At 35.8% G+C, this 21,469-nt stretch overlaps 3 protein-coding genes and 1 non-coding gene across 5 annotated transcripts; 2 read left to right on the top strand and 2 right to left on the bottom strand.

Moving 5' to 3' along the window:
- Positions 1 to 1,166: 1,166 nt before the first annotated feature.
- LOC110661182 (universal stress protein PHOS32) lies at positions 1,167 to 5,160 on the bottom strand. Of its 2 annotated transcripts, none has more exons than XM_021819738.2 (2): positions 4,245 to 5,160; positions 1,167 to 1,482 (listed from the first exon to the last, which is right to left on the bottom strand). In XM_021819738.2, exon 1 carries the CDS (start codon positions 4,984 to 4,986, stop codon positions 4,246 to 4,248), a length of 741 nt encoding a protein of 246 aa, XP_021675430.1. In that variant the 5' UTR covers positions 4,987 to 5,160; the 3' UTR covers positions 1,167 to 1,482; position 4,245. The 2 variants fall into 2 exon arrangements, with proteins under 2 accessions (XP_021675430.1, XP_021675431.1); XM_021819739.2 differs by having other exon boundaries at positions 4,269 to 5,157.
- A 258-nt stretch (positions 5,161 to 5,418) lies between these two features.
- On the top strand, positions 5,419 to 8,583 carry LOC110661181 (E3 ubiquitin-protein ligase CSU1). The gene is made up of 2 exons (XM_021819737.2): positions 5,419 to 5,819; positions 7,659 to 8,583. Exons 1-2 carry the CDS (start codon positions 5,581 to 5,583, stop codon positions 8,332 to 8,334), a joined length of 915 nt encoding a protein of 304 aa, XP_021675429.1. The 5' UTR covers positions 5,419 to 5,580; the 3' UTR covers positions 8,335 to 8,583.
- A 2,004-nt stretch (positions 8,584 to 10,587) lies between these two features.
- LOC110661180 (protein PLANT CADMIUM RESISTANCE 8) lies at positions 10,588 to 13,065 on the top strand. Its single transcript, XM_021819735.2, has 5 exons — positions 10,588 to 11,004; positions 11,164 to 11,227; positions 11,404 to 11,568; positions 12,289 to 12,354; positions 12,471 to 13,065. Exons 1-5 carry the CDS (start codon positions 10,724 to 10,726, stop codon positions 12,633 to 12,635), a joined length of 741 nt encoding a protein of 246 aa, XP_021675427.2. The 5' UTR covers positions 10,588 to 10,723; the 3' UTR covers positions 12,636 to 13,065.
- A 3,567-nt stretch (positions 13,066 to 16,632) lies between these two features.
- LOC131170832 (small nucleolar RNA R71) lies at positions 16,633 to 16,740 on the bottom strand. The gene has a single exon (XR_009141599.1). It is a non-coding gene; the product is annotated as a small nucleolar RNA R71 (small nucleolar RNA).
- Between the last annotated feature and the right edge of the window lie 4,729 nt (positions 16,741 to 21,469).

The raw sequence follows: 21,469 nt of genomic DNA, 5'->3' as shown, positions 1-21,469 counted from the left end.
ATATCTTGTATCCGAATAAAGAATTGATAAGATTTTGAATTTGATTCTAATATCAAGCATTGATAAGCTTCATTCTTTAACTTCAAAAACCATCATATAAAAACTAAAGTATTTTTGAAGTGGAAAATATTAAAAAATTAAGAGGGGGTTTATGCTATGTAGCCGTCAAAATTGGTTGGAATATTAGCATGATGATTTCCCATTGGAATGGCAAACATATTTGACTTGAGCATATCTAGCCTACAACTTTTGACAGTATGTTCCATATCAAACACATTTTTGAAATCCCAAACAAATTACATGAATAATTTGATTGCCATGGAAAGTGATGTCCATGCTGGTGAAGGATCATTTTCCGTTGAACAAGTTATAGATCATAAGTTAGGAAGATGTCTTAAAGTTGTGTAGCGTGGAATGCACACAGCTTTTGGTTCCCAATCCATAAGGGAACAGCCACATTATAGGATTTGGTGTATGGGCGAGGTCTGGTGATCAGGGTGTAGGTAATATTTTGTATTAAGTTTTTTCAGACTTTTATGAGTAAAATTTAAATCTTTTTGCTGATAAAAAAGAGTTTTTTCACACTCTTCTTCTACGATGCATATGCATCATTCTCAGGCCATCCTGCATACAATAATTGCTTTTTGTCTCTCAATAATGTCGTCTTCACTTCACTTTTTGTGATTGCCTTGGGAGTATTTGACCAGGATGTATCTGCACGCTTTTGCCTGAAGTTCACGCTATCATACCAAGAAGGTGTCCAAAAAGTCCTATTTAGCTGGCTTCGAATATTTGGCTGGGCATTTAATGGAATGTTGAATGCAACCTCAATGTCCTTCATCTCCATCTCTGCAATGGAGCGTCAAGCCTTTTAACAAAGGTGGGAAATTTGGTAGCATAGAGATCTTCGTAGCCAATATGTACACATGCGTCGTGTACTCGTGTGGTTAGTTAACTGCCAAATGGCACTATCCATCAGCTATTTCACTTGCATACAACTTCTCCTCATCTGGGATGGCATATATATTCCTCATGGCATATGGAGCAATGGACCCTAACATAACAACTATTGCAAGATTGGTATTATTGGATGACCTGTTGTCGCAATAACTTCAAAGTATTTAGTGTAGGAGTTTCTATTTTTTTTAAGAAAAAAAGCTCCAAACTGTAATATGATGTTCCGGCAGCTGTGAGCCAAATCATATTTCACAGTGATAGTTGAAAGTTCAAGGAATGTATAATTGTACATCTTTCTAGCAAGCAAGTTTAGAAATTCTTAGTTTACAGGAATATCAGTGGCATTTACCCTGCTTACAGTTATATATATATATATATATATATAAAAGAGGCAGTACAAATGTGAAGAAAACAAGGATCAGAACTAAAAAAATTTTTTGCAACACAATGTACAACCAGCCAGAACATTTCAACCTTTTGGCACCTCAGCATCTCCATTATCCATTCAAGAAGCCTTCTCCATATCTGCAAAGCATATTGTTTGACTATTAACTTTCATACTAGACAGTGAATAACGAGATCACCCAATTTACAAGAGAAAGAAGAAATAAATACACCCCTTAAAATGAATATAATGCTTGACTTTTATTATAACCATGCCATCACATTTTAGAATGCCCATAGCACTTCTGAAACACCTGCCTCCTTAGCTGCAATGTATGGTGGAGTATAAAAAACTATTGAATAAATGGCTTTAAAAACCTAGAGGATCACAGCCCATTGCGTGTGCTAGACACTAAATGTGAATGTTAATGGTCAGCCAATCTTTGCATCTGCATGAAACATGACATTGAGTTGCAAATACAAACTTCTTCAGCTGCTTAAACAATTTAAGACAGAATATTAAGGATATCAGAAAGCAGGAGAATGTAAGTACCAGAGTCTGTTTCATGCCACTAAGGCATTGACTGTAAAAGCCATCCAACACCAAGCAGATCACAGAAATTTAAACTTCACTCTAAATAAACTACATATGAGACTCTCATGGACCAACTTCATCAAGGTATGGAATTCATGGTCTGAGCAGCAGGAGAAGTGTTTCCTTCTAAGCACAAGGCATTAATTTCTGCTATTTACACACGCGCGCATGCCATGGACATTATAAATTATCATACAAATTAGAAGACATCTTTCACCCTTCACTCTGTCCTTAGTAGAGATTCAATAGCGAACCTAATCAATTACCCTTGTGTTTGTAGGGAACAACTCCAAACAACTGAAAAAATTAAATCCATTAAAAGAAGGGGTAGACCTAAATTGACTTGGAGGAGAGTAGTACAACGTGATATAGAAACATTGCACATTTCCGAGAATTTAACCCAAAATCGTTTAGAATGGAGAAAGAGAATCCATATAGCCGACCCCAAATTTTTGGGATAATAGCTTAATTGAGTTGAGTTGGGTTGAATTAAGGAATACCAATGAATAGTAGCTTTTCAGACGCGAGAATGGTGGTAGGGGCCTTTACTTGGTGACAACAGGATCCCAAGCATTTACAAAGTGTCACTATAGAGTAGCAAATATTTATGGATCAAAAACTAGCACTGGCAAATTTGAATTCTACGAAATTTAACAGGTAAAGTTAAGATTGAAAACTTGTGTTGATAGATCGACTAGAACCTCAAAATTTCCACATTTTAATCAACCCTTGAAAAAGTCTCCAAAGTCCAAACTCAATAGTTAACAACATAAGAGTTGGATTGGTGCCTAGAGACTAAAGCTGAAGTGATAAAACAGAGTTGGGATCTTAAGGCTTGAAGTTAGGGCTGTGCCCTTGACAATGAAAGTTAGAGACCAAAGGAAAAGCAGAGCAAAGCCTTTAGCAGAGTGTGACTTAGCTCCAGTTTGAAACTTCTTAATGATCCCCAAGTTTGTTCTTTGATTTTTTTTTTTTTTGTTTGGACATATTATTGGAGTAAATTGAATAGTCACCATGAAGCCATATCACGGTTTACACTTTCTAACGTATTTTATCCTCTCTTCTTCAAACAGTAACAACACTAGTTGCATCACTAACACTAATAGTGTACTATTAACAATCAGAAACCCCCCTAAACCCTAAACTCCCCTTTAGACTATGCCCATCTTAAAAATGAATACAAGAAACACATCAGTCAAGTTATATAACACATGAAATCAAACACCTTGGTCCAATGGAAACAATAAAAACATTCAAAGGATTGATATACTTCAAACAAAGCAATTAAAAAGGATGCAGAATATGGGGTTGTCTTCTTTTTCTTCTTCTTCTTCTTTATTTATTTATTTTTATTTTTATTTTTTATGCGGTTTTCTTCTTCTTTCCCAGCGTTTATCAATGTATTAATGCCAAAGTAGCTGAAACGGATAAATTAAAATTACTAAATGGCAAATGTACAAAAGGTAATTTGTACAAAACTCGTGATGAGAGAAATGTTAACATTCAAATTAAGAGTTACTCAATGACATAAAGAGCAGTTCACTGTTCAAAAAAGATCTCAGGTTAAATATTAAAATGGAATTCCACTTATATTTTGTATATAAATTCCCCTTTTAGACTATGCCCATCCTAAACATTACTACAAGAAACACATCGTTTAAGTTGTATAACATATGAAATCAAACACCTTGGTCCAATGGAAACAATAAAAACATTGAAATGATTGATATACTTAAAACAAACCAATTAAAAAGGACGTGGAATATCTTTCTTAGCGTTTATCAATATATTAACGCCAAAGTAGCTGAAACGGACAAAAGAATTAATAAATGGCAAATATACAGAAGGCAATTTGCACAAAACTCGTGATGAGAAAAATGTAAATATTCAAATTAAGAGTTACTCAATGACAACAAGAGCGTTTCATTGTTCAAAAAAGACCCCATGTTAAATATTAAAATGGAATTCCACTTATATTTTGTATATAAGTTCCAAACGCCATACATCCATTATCAAAATCATAACCAGAAGAATGAGATGAGCTTTGGCACAATGAGACTCCAGAACTACAAGGAAAAGAAACTTCATGAAGTCATGCATTTGTCATTGTTATTTACACCATCAACAGGTCATACAATGCCGGCATCAATAGTATCATAAATGAACTAACAGGAAAGTAGGAAACACGATAAAGAAACAATGACATAAACTGCTTAACTTGGTTTTAAAGGGACAGAAAGTAAGGATTATAACACACAAACACTTTAGGCTTAAAACATACTAAATTTTGATAAATTGAAGCATGCACCTTAAAGGGATACTAAACTCAAACCTGCTTGTTTATCAGAAGCATCATGATACTCCTGCTCCGCCTCGTCCACCACAGGGGGCAGCACTTTTCCAACATTTTCTTCTTTCTTGACACAGCCACCAGGCCCCTCAGCAGCACCGTCCTTCTCATCAGGGAACCTCACAACAATCACAGGACAAACACAGTGATGCACGCAGTAATCACTCACGCTACCTAGCCTCCCTTTGGTGTTCTTTCTCGAAGCCCCAAATCCTCTGCTACCCATAATCACCGCGCAAAGCCCCAATCTTTCCACCTCCAAGCAAAGTCTCTCCTTCATGTCATGGTCCTTCACTATATGAATCTTGAATGGAATCTGCGCCTCAACGAGCGGTTGGGCCAGGTCGTTGGCCTTAGTGGAGGTGAAAAGGTCGAAATCTTCCTCGAGCTTTTTCTGGGACTGTTCCTTTTGGTTCTCGAAATCATGGTCGGTTACGGAAAGGTCAATTGCGCCCCAGTCCGCACCGTAGAGGACACTAGTAGATCGGACGTGAACGAGGATAACGGCATCGCCCTGGCGGAGGTAGTTTTGGACGGCCCATTTGACGGCGTAAGCGCTCTCATCGCTGAGATCGACGGCGATGCCGATTCTCCGCTGGGCACCAGATGTCCGGGTACTAACAGGGAATCGTGGAGACGATGGTTGGACTACCACTGCTTCAGCTGCTGGGCTTTCCTTCTTTGGGGAAGGCGAAGTCATGGCTTCAAGTAAATTAAAAACCAAAAAAAAAAAAAACTGAACTTTGAGTGGATTTGGATATTGTGTTTGGATTGAGGGAATACTTGGAAGGAAAGGAAAGTATTTACAGCGGAGGAGGAGGAGACGAGGGAGTGCAAAGTGCTATTTCTCGTGTCGTGTGTAAGGGACAAGTTTCGCCTTCTGATGCCACGTACAAATGTGTCCGTACACCACCTTCAGCTTACTTTATTTAATATTTATCCATACTGGATATATATATTTTTTCTTATTATAAAATTTTATATAATTATTATTAAATTAAAAATATATTTATTTACACTCAAACCGTTGGATTTCTTCTTTATCAATTAATTATATTTAATAAAAAGTAATAAAATATAAAAATTGTATAATTAATTTTTTTTCTAATTTAAAGGTAGCTGAAAATGAGATTTTAAGGAGAATTTAAAATCAATAAACAAACCCCAAATCAATCCAATTTGGGTCTTGGGATTTCTAGGGTTCATATTCCCGTAACTGCTTCTGTTATATCCAATCCATTCCGGTCGTAAGTATAAATAGTCTAGGGTTTATTTTCATCAGAAAGACAATAATATGCCTCAGAGACACTCGAAGAACAATAACGATTTAGCTTTCTTCACGTATGATGAGAAGCGAAAGCTAGGATACGGAACCCAGAGGGAGAGGCTTGGTAAGGACTCTATCAAGCCTTTTGATGCCTGCTGTCTCTGTTTGAAACCGTTTATTGATCCCATGTCTTGCCAGAAAGGCCATGTCTTTTGCAAGGAATGCATTCTCGAGTGCCTTCTAGCCCAAAAGAAGGACATCCAAAGGTAAGTTGATTTTATTCACATTGAAGGAATGTTGTGTTTTTAATTTTTTGTTTGTTAATATTTAAGAGTGTAAATTGAGTAGGAATTTGATTTCCACCATGTCGAACACTCACAGTAGGCTTGGTTTGAGGGAGGTCTTTGTTTTGTTAGAGATTGAACTCAGAAAAAAGGAGCTAAACCAAGTAGATTTTGATTTCAATTTGTGATGATTTAATTATAATTTAGATTTGTGCAGTAGTATTCAATTTTAGTAGGCATAATTATGGGGTTATGATTTAATAATATGCTATTATTATTTCTTGAGGAGCCATGGAAGTTTGTATCTCAGGCGTTGGAATGGTGATCTGAATTCACGTTAATAAAAATTGTTTATCTTTCCCCAAGGCTTGTTTCTTAAGTTTTTGTTGGTGATTATATGTGTTTGGGAATAACTGATATGCAATTAGCTATTAGGAGTGATATAATATAAATAGATGAGTCTTCTGATGAGGGACTCTGTATGCACATAACAGAGTCATATCCTTCAAAGACTCCAAATGGTATAAGTAGACGAGTCTTTAGAAGGACATGAGTATTCTTATAAAGAGGTCGTATATTCACTATTGCATGGTTCGATGTGTTTTTGGTAAGAATGTATATGCTCCAAAAAGGAGTCAGATATTCCTCGATGGCATCAACCTAAAACTCATTCCATAACACAAACACCTTAGGCACGATTTCGCTATTGGCCCTGAATTAAAGAGGTCGTATAACCAACCCCAACATTGAAAATAGTCGTATAGCCCACATGATAGAAAATGATGATAACCATTAGTTTATTCCCTTGGGGATCATATTTGACAATATTCATTTACACTAAGAAGACAAGTCATAATGAACACCCCTAAAATAAAGTACTCGGTGCAACGGGTAAACACATAAATGTAGGAACCGAAATCTTTTATACAATTGTCACTTTGTCAATTGTCCTACATACTGCTCGAGGAAGCGAGGATTAGAGGCCTAGCATTAGCCAGGCATAGTATGTGTTATTAGCCGACTTGTTTGAGTCAGAATTTCTTCAATAAGTAGGTCAGCACACCCACTTGCCTCAAACAAACCAGTCGGATAGTTGGATGAGCTGCTTACTACACCAGTCCGACTGGTTATCATCTGTCACTATTGGCCCAGACGTGTCAGAGTTATTATTATCCTAAGGATAACCTGATTAGACCTTTGACACAGACTTCCGTGATTAAGATAGCCCACTTGTAGTAGCTTTACATGTGTCTAACAAATATTGGCTCACCCGTTCTATAAATAAGGACCCTCCCTTATTAGGAACAGCAGATTTTTCTCTAGCTTGCAGGATGCCCTTCATTAGAATGTCACAAATACCCTTGCTATACCTTCTTCCTGAGAAGCAGTTGTAGCAACATGATGCAGTAAGGAAGTAGTCGTATTTATCCCAAAGAATGCCCTAGCACGTGCATTATCTCAAAACCCTCTCAGCCACAAATCGCTATTTCTGATACCCTCCTAATCGGCCATCGCAAAGGCTGGTAGATTATGACAATCAAAACTACACACTTGAGATAGGCCTTGTGGTGCACTTCTTAATGCCCTATTAATGAGGGATGTTGATGTATTAGCTAGGCTTTATATTTCATAAGATAGATATATTGGGACATTTGCTTAGTATAAATAAATAAATAGGGTGTTTTTTTTCTTTTTTATCTAATTATTTATATATATATATATATTTTTTATCTAAAGATAGCTGTTATTGTGTGACACACACCATTTATCATTTACATTGTCCATGCTGCATCGAAAAGTATGCTTTATCTTATCTGGCAGGAAGCTAGCTGCCCATGAATCACAAAAGAAACAAGAGAAGGAAGAGGAGGAAGAGAAGTTAATGTTGCAGAAAACCAGAGAACTGGATGCTTTTGATCAGCAAAACCATGGCGCAGTTCCACAGTACAATGATAGAAACCAGAGCAGAGACAAGAATTGTTTCCATGGGGCAAACAGTGTGAAGGTGACTTCCTATGAAGAGGAGGCACTTCGAACAATGAAAGCATTTTGGCTGCCCTCTGCTACACCAGAAGCCCCTGTTAAAACGGAAGCCCCCTCCACAAGTACAATCTGTCCAGAAGGCAAGGAAAAGCTTAAGATGAAGAGCCTTTTCCCCATCTATCTCACAGAAGACAATAGTGAAAAGAAATCCAGTGCTCTTGATAAGACCTATATCTGTGCCAGCTGCAAGGTTACTCTTACAAATACACTCTCACTGGTTGCACTCAGTTCATGTGGGCATGTCTTCTGCAAGAAGTGCGCAGACAAATTTATGGCTGTGGATAAAGTTTGTCTTGTTTGCAACAAGGTGTGTAAGGCAAGGAATTTGGTGAACTTGGAAAAGGGTGGAACAGGCTATGCTGGTCATGGAGATAATCTTTTAGCAACGGACTTCAAACATTTAGGTAGTGGTTCAGGATTGGGACTGGTGAGACCAGCCACGATGAAGATTTAAAATTTCTGATTAATTGTTTAAACATGATGCTATTGTGAAGATAGAATGGTTCTCCAGGTCCTGACTCTGTTTCAATTAAGCATCCATCAACATTCAAAGTTTATTGCAGTTGTAATTGCTTTGTTATTAGTTTTGTTTCTTGTAATGTAGCCGCAGTAATGCGAGTTGATAATGGATATGTAATGTACGGATATTTAATGTGCATACATAATTTCTTTATACAACTGTAATACATGGGTTTCTTGATTATAGTGTAGAGGTTAATACTGTACATGATCTCCTGCCAGTTGATGCCTGTATGCTTGTGTTTTGATAGACCGAAATATAATATAATGTAATAAAATCAAATTTCTATTGAATGCAGCAGGAAATTGGTACAGCACATGGGTTTCGGCTGGCTATCTCTTTCTTTGTCTGTCTTCCAACTGGACCAAGCCTATTTATATCTTGAGCTCAGTAAGGATTTTTGGTGATTGAATACGTGAAATGCAGAATAGCCTTATGCATGTGGGGTTGTTGAGAACTTAAATCATACAGAGTGTACTTTTTTGGCAATAAGAAGCTTATCTGAGCATGATGCATCATTACATTACGGCAAGCCATCAGGCCCAGGTCCCACCTTCCCCTGCTGTTCAAAGATGACGGCCATGGATACTCATTGAAACATTTAAGAAAACTATAAAGTGAAAATATTAAATTTTAATTTAATTTTATAAAAATTATTATCATTTGATATTAAATATTTTTAAATTAATATATTAATTTATTAATTATTTTATAAATAAAATTATCTAATTAATTATTATTAGTTAAGAATTTGAAAATAAAAAAGATAGCTGAATATATTTTAAATTTTTTTTCTTTTTATAAAAAAAAAATTAATAAGGTAAAGTGTTTTTATGTATAAAACAACTAATAAATCAATAAGTCAACCTAAAATCTTTTAATTTTAATGGTTATTATAAAATTAAATTAAAATTTAATAAATTTTATAAAAAAATAAAATTTAATTATTTTTATATAAATATTTATAAAATTAAATAATTATATGTGATACTTATCACAAAATAATATATAGCGGCACCCTTGTCAGTGTCACAGCACACTGTGTTATTGCTTTGGCTTATAGTTATCCCTCAAGTTGATTCTTAATTTTGCTTTGAATAAAAGAAAAAAAAAAATTCATTGCTTGATTAAATCCAAGTTAATGTTCAAATACAAATCAATGGAGTAGCGGTCAAACCAATTTGAAAATTTTTTAATGCTAGCTTTATCACATGTATATATCTCAACCTCACGCAACCTGCATATTCTTTCTTCCCTCTTTTCTATTCAATCAATCATATATATATATATATATAACATCAATAATTAAATTAGTAGTAGTCTTAATCAAGATAACTTATTTAGTTAGAATTATTTATCTCATACTATTTTTATTAAAAGAAAAACACAATTCATAATAAAATAACTGGTGCCAAAATAAAAGATAAATATAAAATTCACGAAACATTATCCAATTTTATTGATTTTTTTTTGTTGTAACATTGAGTTATATTAATTAGTAAACTAGTTTATGTTGCAGACAGGTAGAAGTTTGTTAGCTTCGTGTGACATTTACGTTATTGCCTGCCAGCCACCAAATTCATCAATTTTTTCTTTCGAAAACACATGCAAATATAAAAATATAAAATTTATTGTATTAATGCTCATATTCAAACATAGAAAGAATTTTGATAACGCTTATAAACCTACGCCTGATGTAGGAGTCACCAAATCTACCATTACACCTTATTTAGATAGATGAAAAGGGAGAGAAAGAAAAATAATAGAAAAAAAATAAAGTTGGTAAGATAATTTTTTCTTATTTAAAAATAAAAAGAAAATTTTGTTTTATTTTTTTAATTTAAAAAAATTAAAAAATTAAAGTAACTTATTTTATTATTTTTTATTCTCTATTTATTTTATTTATTTAAATATAAAAAAATATAAAAAATAAAAAAATTCCTACTTTTATTTTCCATCCTCCCTTATTGTTTATTCAACAGAGTCTTAATTTCATGCAAAGGGCGGATTAGGTTTGGACACCGGTAAAAAAAAAAAAAAAATCTCCTAAATATTAGGCCAACGTGGCAACAGCTGTATCGTCAAACAATCCAAAGAGTTTCTGTGGGTCCCGCTTCTACATTCACCGGCCAACCCAGAGAGAGAGAGAGAGAGAGAGTATCATATCACTGTCCCTCGTCTGAACCCGATAAGCACAGAGCCAGCCTTAATATAAAAATGATACATTTCTGCTTCTGATAAAATGGAAGGGGCTTTTTTTTCAGTACACGAGAAGGAGAGGGCGCACAGGGAAAGTGAAAGGGAACCCTAGTTGAGTTTTGAGATGGGGGATTTGGAGAGTCAGGTGGTGGATGGAAAGATGGCTGTGGTGGATGTGGAGGAGCAGGAGAAGGATAGGCTTATGGAGGGAATGACAATCTTGGATTTTGATGTGTTGTGTTCGACGGTGGCTTTGCAGACTCAAGGGAAATGGAGGAAACTAGAAACTGCAGATTTTGATGCTAACGATGCTATTGGAGGGGAATTTGGTGGTGTTTTTAGGATGTGGGAAGGAGAAGTCCTTAATTGCTTCGATGACCGCCGCATCGCTATTGAATCCCTTTGGTACTCTCTCTCTCTCTCTCCACTGTTCTTCTATTTCGTTCCCCTCCAAATTAAGTTAAATATGGCCTAAGTTTGCTAATTGGAAAAGTGTATAAGTTCAGTGGCCGATAAAAAATTAAAATTTCATGCTTGGGATTAACAATTAGTTTGGTGTTGTAGTTGTCCATGCTACAGATTTGGGAAGAACATGAGACGAGCTGGGTTTGGTTCTTGTTTTCTTCGGGTAACTTGTGCAATTCATTAATGTTGAAATAATTGTTTGTGGAAATATTGACTAAAGTTATGTGTTTTACTAATTGAGGTTGGTAAAGTCGGAACCTGCTCACTCTGACTCTTTCAACTTCAAATTGGAGCATTTTTTTTAAGAGAAACCTTGAAATTCTTAGTGTGATTTTGCAGGGAACTGTATATTACATTCTTGCTCTTAGCGCGCTCCTCAACTTCATTGCCTTCATAATCACCAAGCGGCGTTGCTTTCTGTATTTGGCAGTTGCTTTTACCATTTCAATAGGAATGTATTTGGGTTTCTTCCGCACACAGATGAGAAAGAAATTTAATATCAGGGTGAGCATTTCTGTCTTATTGTGTTTGATTGTTCACTGATCTTATTGTTGTATTTCTGATTTGTGAAGATTCACGTTTTGAAATTACATTCCTGTCTTTCACAATGCTTTATTTATATTACTTGCATTTTCTTTGCACAAATTCCTTTTGTTTTGCTGTCATTTATACTCGAGTTGGAAACTTAGAATTTAACTTAAATTTGCTTTTCTGATCTGCTTGCATTTAATTTTGTTCTAATTATCTCCAGTTAAGTTTTGAGATGGAAGCACATTATCTTATTATTTCTAGTTTTCTTGCATCCTGTCATACCTAATCGGAGGACATTTTGACATCTATTTTTTGTTCAATAACCTTTGTGCTTTGTTTGGATGGCTTGTATCTGAACCAAATCTATTTTAGTATGACCTCTCAAGAATCTAACATCTTGTCTACATCGCAGTAAATGCTAATAGAGAGAGGAACTGATTAAGTTTGATTTTAATCGCAGAGAGATTATTGGAGAATTTTGTTTCTTTCCTTTTCTCTGCCTTTCTCTTTCTTTCCTTTTCTCTACCTTTTTCTTTGGTGGGGTGGCATATTGGCTTTTCTATTTGTGCATTTTCCAGTGCTCTTGATTATTGTGATTAAGCCTGTCCAGTGTCCTGAGTTTCTTTTTCTCTCTGGCAAATATATGCAGTAGTTAAACTAATAAGGAAACCTTTTTTGTTAATTTATTTTCAGGGTAGTTATAGTTCCTTGGATGATTGCATATACCATATTTTCTGCTCCTGCTGTGCGTTATCCCAGGTATTTTTTTTTCCTTCCAAATCCTATAGATATTATATGTGGGATTCTAATTAAGCATATCCAAACACTCCACCTATCTGAAACCTGATTATTAGTATTCATTTAATATGGAACAGGAGTCCAGAACATTGGAGATGAACAATGTCCAATATGGCACCTGGCATGGTCGGGGTGACACAATATGCATAGGTAGTTATAGTGAAGGAAACAAGGCAATCTATGAACTACACCCGCCTCCTGTCGTCTCAACCAATTCCTCTGATATTGGTGACCACTCTTGACCTTGGGAAGTTTGGACTTTTGGATACCTTGATCCTCAGTCTCAATCCAGACTACATTTACATGATATTGGCGTTCCACTCGATTGTTTTGAAGAGAGAGATTAACTGCAGGCCAGGTGGGACTTACCTGCGAGATTAGCTATCAAACTGAAGCGTAATCTTTGCTGTTCTACTTGAGGCCACTGCTTGTTTGGATCAGGAAAAATGATCTGTTCTGATGTATTTTATGAGGAAGATGTTTGCTGTCCATGTGATGGGCTCTGCAGAGATTGTATTAAAACAAGTGTGGCCTTACTAGGGGAGACCCTCTTGCTTTAGATGCTTAGTGGTGGAAAATTGTTGTCGTTGTATATTTATTCTGTCGAATTTGCGGTAGCCTCATTCATCTCCACACGCTGATTTTGGAGTCTTTGATTTCGGTTTGGTTAAATCACTTTGCGTAACACAACTCATAACGATCAACTTTCCAATACCGTCTTAACTGGGAGGTCATATATTGATAATTGGACTTGAAAATGGGTTTTCCATCAGTAAAATGAACTAAGCCACTTTGGGGAATTCATAGGCTCAAGCTCCTGGGCTGAACTGGGCTTAAAACTGCACTTTTATCACTAAAGTGGCCTAAACCATTTTAATTTATTTTGCCACATTTTATATGCCCTTTATATTTTTTTTTTCCTTGTTAAAGTGGGACTTTATCCATCCTTCCTTCAATATTTCAACGCCCTTTTCATTTTAATTTTTTAGTTATTTGTATTTTAAAAAATAATTTTCGTTCATTTTAATTTTACCAAAAAAAAAAAAAGAATATATGAACAAAATGTTATTTGTTTTGGGGCTTAACAGCAGAGTGGACAATCTGCCTACTATCTATTCACGCTTGCCATTAGCACCATGTTTCAGTCCCAAAAAGCAAGCTCTAGCCACAGAGCCAATGCGTGATCATGCTTTAAAAGTCCCTTTTTAGCAGAATCCAAGCAATCCGAGAATGTTATAATTGATAGTTCCATGATGTATCTTCCCTTGAACAGTTTTCGAAATGAGTTCCATCAATCGGACATTGAGTAGATGGATGGATATATGCAGAGGCATCTGACACCATTGTCAAATCCCTTCTCTTGATTCTTCACAGATTGGATTAATCAACGATGCTTAATTGACCCATGTTGCAGTACTTGGTTCTGAGCTTAAATTTTTATAGATGGTTTAGGAAAACATCATAGATTCTCTCCAAGAAATATAAAAGATATTTCTATTTTTTTTTTTTTATGGAACAAAGATCCTGGTTTATGGGTTTGCGTGTAAGATTCCAAAACCTCATACTTGAAATCAAATATTCACGCGAGATTAGCAAAATTTGTTCTTTTGATACCACTGGAGGTTAGAGTGAATCCTTTCTGTACACATATATACTCTCTAATTGATGAAAATGCTTAAGCAACGTATAATTGCTAGAATTTCAAAGAGAAAGCTTCTTCCCTGCCATCGTCTACAGTATAATATAGTTCTAAGGATTGAGTTTTTAGGGATTCTCTGGCTCTCCTAACTACTAGGCATAACTAATATTCTTATTTGCAGGCATCAAGAATCCTCTTAATGCAATAAAATGTCTTGTTTTTCTTTCTAATCATTCTCCATCAACTTATTGATGCATACATTTTGCATAATCATTTAGGTTTAGTTTCACAGTCATTTTATTTGATTATTAGTCACTTTTAGCTAATTTCATTAGTTAATTAGTTAGTTTTCCATAATTGTCGATTTTGGAATAATTTGTATATTTTACTTTGTTTTGTAGGAAAAATAGTGTTTTTGAAGGACTGAAGAGAAATTTTGCCATTGAGGAGTGACTTCTACAGCCAAAGATGTCAAAAACAAGTTTTCAAGCTGAAACATGCATTGATCAAATTGTGCATAACTTGCCGCATAAGCTATGCAGATCTGCATAAGGAGAAAAATCACTGTTCCAGAACCAACCGAAATGTGCATAAGGAGACTGCATAGCTTATGCACATTCTCGCCTCCCTTATGCACCTTCACGAAATTGTGCATAGCCTATGCACCAAGTCATGCAGTTTCGCATAAGTGAACCGAGAATCGTTAAAGCGCATAAGGGATCGTGCATAACTTATGCAGTCCACTTATGCAGTCCCATAAAGAGTTCATTAATGAGCTGGCAGAAGATTCCCTCAGATAATTTCTCCTAGAACATACCATTTTAGGGCTCCATGTCAGAAAAATGCTATAAATAGTCTCATTTTCCCATTTTAGAAGAGGAGACAAGTAGCAGAAAAGGAAAGGAAGAGGAGAGGCAGAATTTAAAGAGTCACTTTCACCTTCCACACCATTTTCAACTAAGATTTGCAGATTTCTTTCTTTCCTTATATTTTTCTACATTTCTAGTGTTTAATTTCTTATTTCTTAGCTTAGATTAAAGCTTATTTTCATATAAACTCAGATTTTCTTGTAAACATTATGGATAGTGAGTAGTTTACCTTTGATTCTGGAGTAAGGGTTGTAATATTTGAGATATTTTATGGATTTTGATTGGGTAATCCATATTTTGTGGTCTTAATGAGTTTTATTCATTTCTTGTGTGCTTAATGACATGCTTAGTGTAGGATCCCATTAAGTAATGTTCTTAATCCATGGTTGAAGCACCGAAAGGAGAAGACCTTGTGATAGATAATCAAGAAATCGAACTTAATTAACTTAGACCTAGAAATAGGCTAAGGATTAAGAGGATTCACAGATTAATTAAAGAACTTAATGGGTCTTAATTAATTCTAAGTCCACGAAAGTAGGATTAGATTGATTAAGGCACTTTTTGTCTCACTCGAAAGGGAATTCAAAGGATTTAAGAATTAATCTCCTTAAAACCCATAAGTTTCACAAGATTGGATAACCAATTAAAAATCCCAAAATAGCTCGGATATAAAATCCCGAACTCCGGAATCTCCTTTTTACCATTGTTAATTTCTAATCGAATTTAATTACTTGCCATTTTGAATATTGCCATATTTGAACTTGCTTATTTCAATTTGATGCAATTTCAGTTTAATTAATACATTGTTGAATAGATTATTAATTTTGCATACATAGATTTCACATTCTCAATACCCATCAATTCATTACTTTAATTTCAAAAATATTTCAATTTACTCAACTTTTTATATCAAAAATTCAATCATTAACACAACTCCTCGTGGGAACGATATCTTTTCTATACTACTTGTACGACCCGTGCACTTGCGGTAGGGCCACACCAAGTTTTTGGCGCCGTTGCCGGGGAGTTGTTTGTTTAATATTGAATTCTTGATTATTTTAGTTGTTTTTAGTTTTATTTTGTTATATTTTCATTTTGTGTTTGTTTGTTCTTTTTCAGGTACTTTTAATCTTTTATGAGAAGAGCTAGTAGCACAAGTGACACATCCTTATTGTTCAATCCTGAAATTGAGAAATTTTGTAAAGCAAACAAGAAAGAAACCAAAAAAAGAAAAGAAGTTTTGAGAGAAACTGAAATTGAAGCAGACATGACTGATGAAAGAATGAGAATTGGTGTTAATGCTGGAAATGATCAAAACAATCAAAATGCAGCCCAAGGTGAAGAAGTTGTTAATGCTAATGTGCCTAGGGGAAGTATGATGGATCATGCTTTTCCTCGTTTTGATGACTTGAGAGAGAGCATAGCAAGACCAAGAATTGATGCAAATAGTTACAAGATGGATTTTGGAGTTCTTCAAATGATTCAAAATTCTCAATTTGGAGGACATCCTTCTGAAAATCCACACACACATCTGAAGAAGTTTGCTATGATCTGTGACATGCAAAAACAACCTGGAGTATCTGATGATGCAGCAAGATTGAAGTTATTCCCATTCTCTTTGAAAGATAGAGCATTGGATTGGCTTGATTCTTTACCTCACAACTCCATTACAAATTGGGAGCAACTCACAAATGCATTTCTTGCACAATATTTTCCACCTGGAAAAACTCAAGAATTAAGGAATCAAATGACAGCTTTCAGACCAAGAGAAGATGAAACTCTCTATGAGTCATGGATGAGATGAAAGGAATTAGAGAGATTATGCCCACATCATGCCATTCCGAAATGGATGATAAACCAGAATTTTTACACGAATGTCACTCCTGCAATCAGAGGGATTATTGATGCTCAAACAGGAGGAGAATTTATTATGAAGCATGAAGATGAAGCTTATGAGCTATTGGAGAAAATTGCAAAGAATACTCATCTTTGGAGTAGTCCAAGAGGACCAGCTCCAACTCAAAAAAGGCAAGCTGCTGGAATGTATGATCTTGATCCATTCAATATATATGATTAATGCAAAGTTTGATGCACTTATTAATGTTTTGGCTAAGAAGATGGAAGACTTGAGTATGTTGGTTAGTTCAACATCATCAGCTGGAAGTTCACAACAAGTGGCTTGTGCAGAGGGAACCACCAGCTGTGGAGTAGATTATGGAGAACAAGCAGCATATGTTGGTAATTATGGAAACAAACATATGGGGAATTCTTATTCTCAAACTTATAATCCAAATTGGAGGAATCATCCTAACTTTTCATGGGGAAATCAGCAAAGTTAAGTTCCAAATCAGAATTTTCAACCACAACAGCAACAAGGAGTTCCATATCAGCAAAATAGGCAACCATTGCCTAATTTTCAGCAGAAAAATATGAATCCTCCACCAAAACAGCAAGAACAAAATTCCACCACTGAAGCTTTATTGCAACAGATTCTTGCTAACCAAAATAAGCATGATGAGGAGATGAGAGAAATGAAAGCAAGGCTAGAACAGATGCAGACACATAACAGAATGCTGGAAAATCAGATTGCACAACAAGCATCTTCCTCAAGTGCCAAGTCTTTTGGTAAGCTTCCAAGTCAACCAGAAAACCCAAGAGAGCAGTGTCAAGCTATTACTTTAAGAAGTGGGAAAGTTGTAAATGATGAGAAGAGTGAAAATAGTGAGAAGAGAGAAAATGAGAAAGAAACTGATGAGAGTGAAAAACAAGAGAGTGCAGAAAAATGTAAAGAGAAAATTGAAGAGAAGGAAGAGAAGTATATACCTCCTGAGCCCTACAAGCCACAACTTCCCTTTCCACAAAGATTTCAAAAAACCAAGCTTGATAAGCAATTTGGAAAGTTCTTAGAGGTTTTGAAGAAACTTTACATAAATGTGCCATTTGTTGATGCTCTTTCACAAATGCCCTCTTATGCAAAATTCTTGAAAGAAATTCTCTCAAACAAGAGGAAACTTGAAGATGATGAAACTGTAGCCTTAACAGAAGAATGTAGTACTATCCTCCAAAGGAAACTTCCTCCAAAGCTCAAGGATCCAGGGAGTTTTTCAATTCCATGCCACATTGGGGAATCATGTTCTACAAAAGCCTTATGTGATTTAGGGGCTAGTGTTAGCCTCATGCCCCTCTCAATTTATGAGAAGCTCAATATGGGAGATCTAAAGCCAACCCACATTTCTCTTCAGTTAGTTGACAGATCAATCAAGTATCCTGAAGGGATTTTGGAGAATGTGCCTCTGAAGGTTGGAAAGTTCTATATACCTGTTGACTTTGTCATCTTGGACATGGAGGAAGATTTTAATATTCCAATTATCTTGGGAAGGCCTTTCCTGGCTACAGCTAGTGCTTTGATTGACGTGAAAGGAGAAAAATTGACACTTAGAGTTGGTGAAGAGCAATTGGTTTTCAATATTAATAACACTATGAAGAAGCATCATTCTGAAGCTGATACTTGCTTGAGAGTTGATATTATTGATGAGCTGGTTGAAGAACACTTCAGAAAGAAATATCCAGAAGATCCACTTGAAAATTGCTTGGTTCATGGAGGAGGCATAGACTATGACAACCCTCATGTGGCTGCATATGCTCAACACTTAGAGGGAAGTCCACCATTCATTTATGCTCCAGTTTTTCAACTCACACAAAAGGAAAAAGTCGAATTTAAGCAATCATCATTCAAGGAAGAAGATGCACCTAAGGTAGAACTTAAGCAACTTCCTTCCCAGCTCAGGTATGAATTTCTTGGCACTAATAACACTTATCCAGTAATTGTAAATGCAAACTTGAGTACCTTAGAGGCTGATAAGCTGTTAAGAGTGTTGAGACAATTTAGGACAGTCTTAGGATACACCATAGATGACATTAAGGGAATAAGCCCACACTTTTGCATGCATAGAATCATTTTGGAAGAAAATTGTAAGCCATCTATTGAACATCAAAGGAGGTTGAACCCAATTATGAAAGAAGTTGTTAAAAAGGAAATTTTGAAGTTGCTTGATGCAGGGATAATATATCCCATCTCAGACAGTACTTGGGTGAGCCCAGTACATGTTGTTCCAAAAAAGGGTGGAATGACAGTGGTCAAAAATGAAAATAATGAATTAATTCCCACCAGAACAGTGACTAGTTGGCGAATGTGCATAGATTACAGAAAACTAAATGTTGCCACTAGAAAAGATCATTTTCCACTTCCCTTCATTGATCAGATGTTGGAAAGACTGGCTAGGCATTCTTATTTTTGCTATTTAGATGGATATTCAGGTTTTTTTCAAATCCCTATCCATCCAAATGATCAAGAGAAAACCACTTTTACTTGTCCATATGGAACCTTTGCTTATAGGAGGATGCCATTTGGGTTGTGTAATGCACCAGCCACTTTTCAAAGGTGCATGATGGCAATCTTCTCAGATTTCATTAAAGACATAATGGAGGTTTTTATGGACGATTTTTCTGTTTATGGATCTTCATTTGACATATGCTTGGCTAACCTTTTTAAAGTTTTGCGTGATATGCGAATCTGACCTTGTGTTAAAGCGGGAAAAGTGTCATTTCATGGTTCAGAAGGGATAGTGCTTGGACATTTGGTGTCTAACAGAGGAATAGAGGTTGATAAAGCCAAGGTTGAAGTGATAGAGAAGATGGCTCCTCCTACCAATGTCAAAGGAATTAAGTTTCCTAGGACATGCCGGGTTCTCTGACGCTTTATCAAGGATTTTTCTAAAATAGCCAAACCTTTGTCTAATTTGTTAAGTAATGACACACCATTTGTATTTGACCAAGAGTGTTTGGATGCCTTTTGCAGGTTGAAGCAAGCTCTTATCACTGCACCGATCATGCAACCACCTGATTGGAGCCTACCTTTTGAAATTATGTGTGATGCTAGCAACTATGCAATTGGGGCTGTTCTTGGTCAAAGAAAGGACAAAAGGGCTTATGCTATTTATTATGCTCGTAGAACACTGGATCAGGCTCAAACAAATTATGCAACAACTGAAAAGGAATTTTTAGCAATTGTCTTTGCATTGGAAAAATTCAGACCTTACATTATTGACTCAAAGGTGGTTATATTTTCAGATCATGCAGCCATCAGGTATTTGCTCCGTAAAAAGGAGGCTAAACCTAGGCTCATTAGGTGGATTCTGATGCTACAAGAGTTTGACTTGGAGATTAGAGATAAGAAGGGAGCTGAAAATGTAGTTGCTGATAATCTTAGTAGGCTGAAGTTGGATGATGAAGAATTGGATGAAATCCCTATTGATGAGTTTTTCTTGGATGAACAACTTTTCTCTCTTATTGCTAAACTACCTTGGTATGCAGACTTTGTGAATTATCTATCTTGTGGAGTTTTACCTCTAGGTATGACATGGCAGCAAAAGAAAAAGTTTTTACATGAGGTGAAATTTTATAGATGGGATGATCCTTTACTCTTTAGGAGATACTGTGATGGTCTAATTAGAAGATATATTCCTGAAGAGGAGATACAGAGTATTATGCATCATTGCCATGCTTCTGATTATGGAGGACATTTTGGAATCTCTAAAACAACTAGTAAAATTTTGCAAGCTGGTTTCTTTTAGCCAAATCTTTTTAAGGATGTGAGGAAATTTGTGTTGGATTGTGATAAATGTCAAAGGAGTGGAAATTTGTCAAAAAGAGATCAAATGCCCCTAAATAATATTCTTGAAGTGGAATTATTTGATGTTTGGGGAATAGATTTTATGGGGCCATTCCCTCCTTCATATGGTAATAGATACATCTTAGTTGGGGTTGACTATGTGTCAAAGTGGGTGGAAGCTATTGCAACTCCAACTAATGATGCTAGAGTGGTAGTGAAATTCTTAAAGAAATTTGTCTTGAGCAGATTTAGAGCTCCTAGGGCTGTAATTAGTGATGGGGGTTCACATTTTTGCAATTTGAGAGCTAAATGAGGAAGTATGGTGTAGTGCACAAGATAGCTACCCCATACCACCCTCAAACTTCAGGACAAGTTGAAATTTCTAATAGAGAGCTCAAGCATATTTTGGAGAAAACAGTGAACAATTCTCGGAAAGATTGGTCTATCAAACTAGATGATGCTTTATGGGCATATAGGACTGCCTACAAAACCCCTATAGGAACTACTCCCTTTAGGTTGGTGTATGGTAAGTCTTGTCATTTACCTGTGGAGCTAGAACATAGAGCATATTGGGCCATTCAAATCTTGAATTTTGATCTTAAGCAAGTTGGTGAAAAGAGACTATTGCAACTTAATGAGCTTGAGGAACTGAGGATGGATGCTTATGAAAGTGCCCGTATTTACAAAGAAAGAACTAAAGTTTGGCATGATAAGCATCTTAGGAAAAAGGAATTCAAAGAAGGTGATTTAGTTTTGTTGTTCAACTCAAGATTGAAATTGTTCCCTGGAAAACTTAAGTCAAGGTGGACTGGTCCATATAGAGTTTCTAAGGTTTTCCCTTATGGAGCAATTGAAATTTGGAGTGAAAAATCTGGGAATTTTAAGGTCAATGGGCAT

The sequence above is a fragment of the Hevea brasiliensis genome, chromosome 11, assembly GCF_030052815.1.
Source record: "Hevea brasiliensis isolate MT/VB/25A 57/8 chromosome 11, ASM3005281v1, whole genome shotgun sequence".
Lineage (NCBI taxonomy): Eukaryota > Viridiplantae > Streptophyta > Magnoliopsida > Malpighiales > Euphorbiaceae > Hevea > Hevea brasiliensis.
The sequence above is the reverse complement of the archived record's forward strand: the minus strand, read 5'-3'. Positions and strand labels throughout refer to the sequence as shown.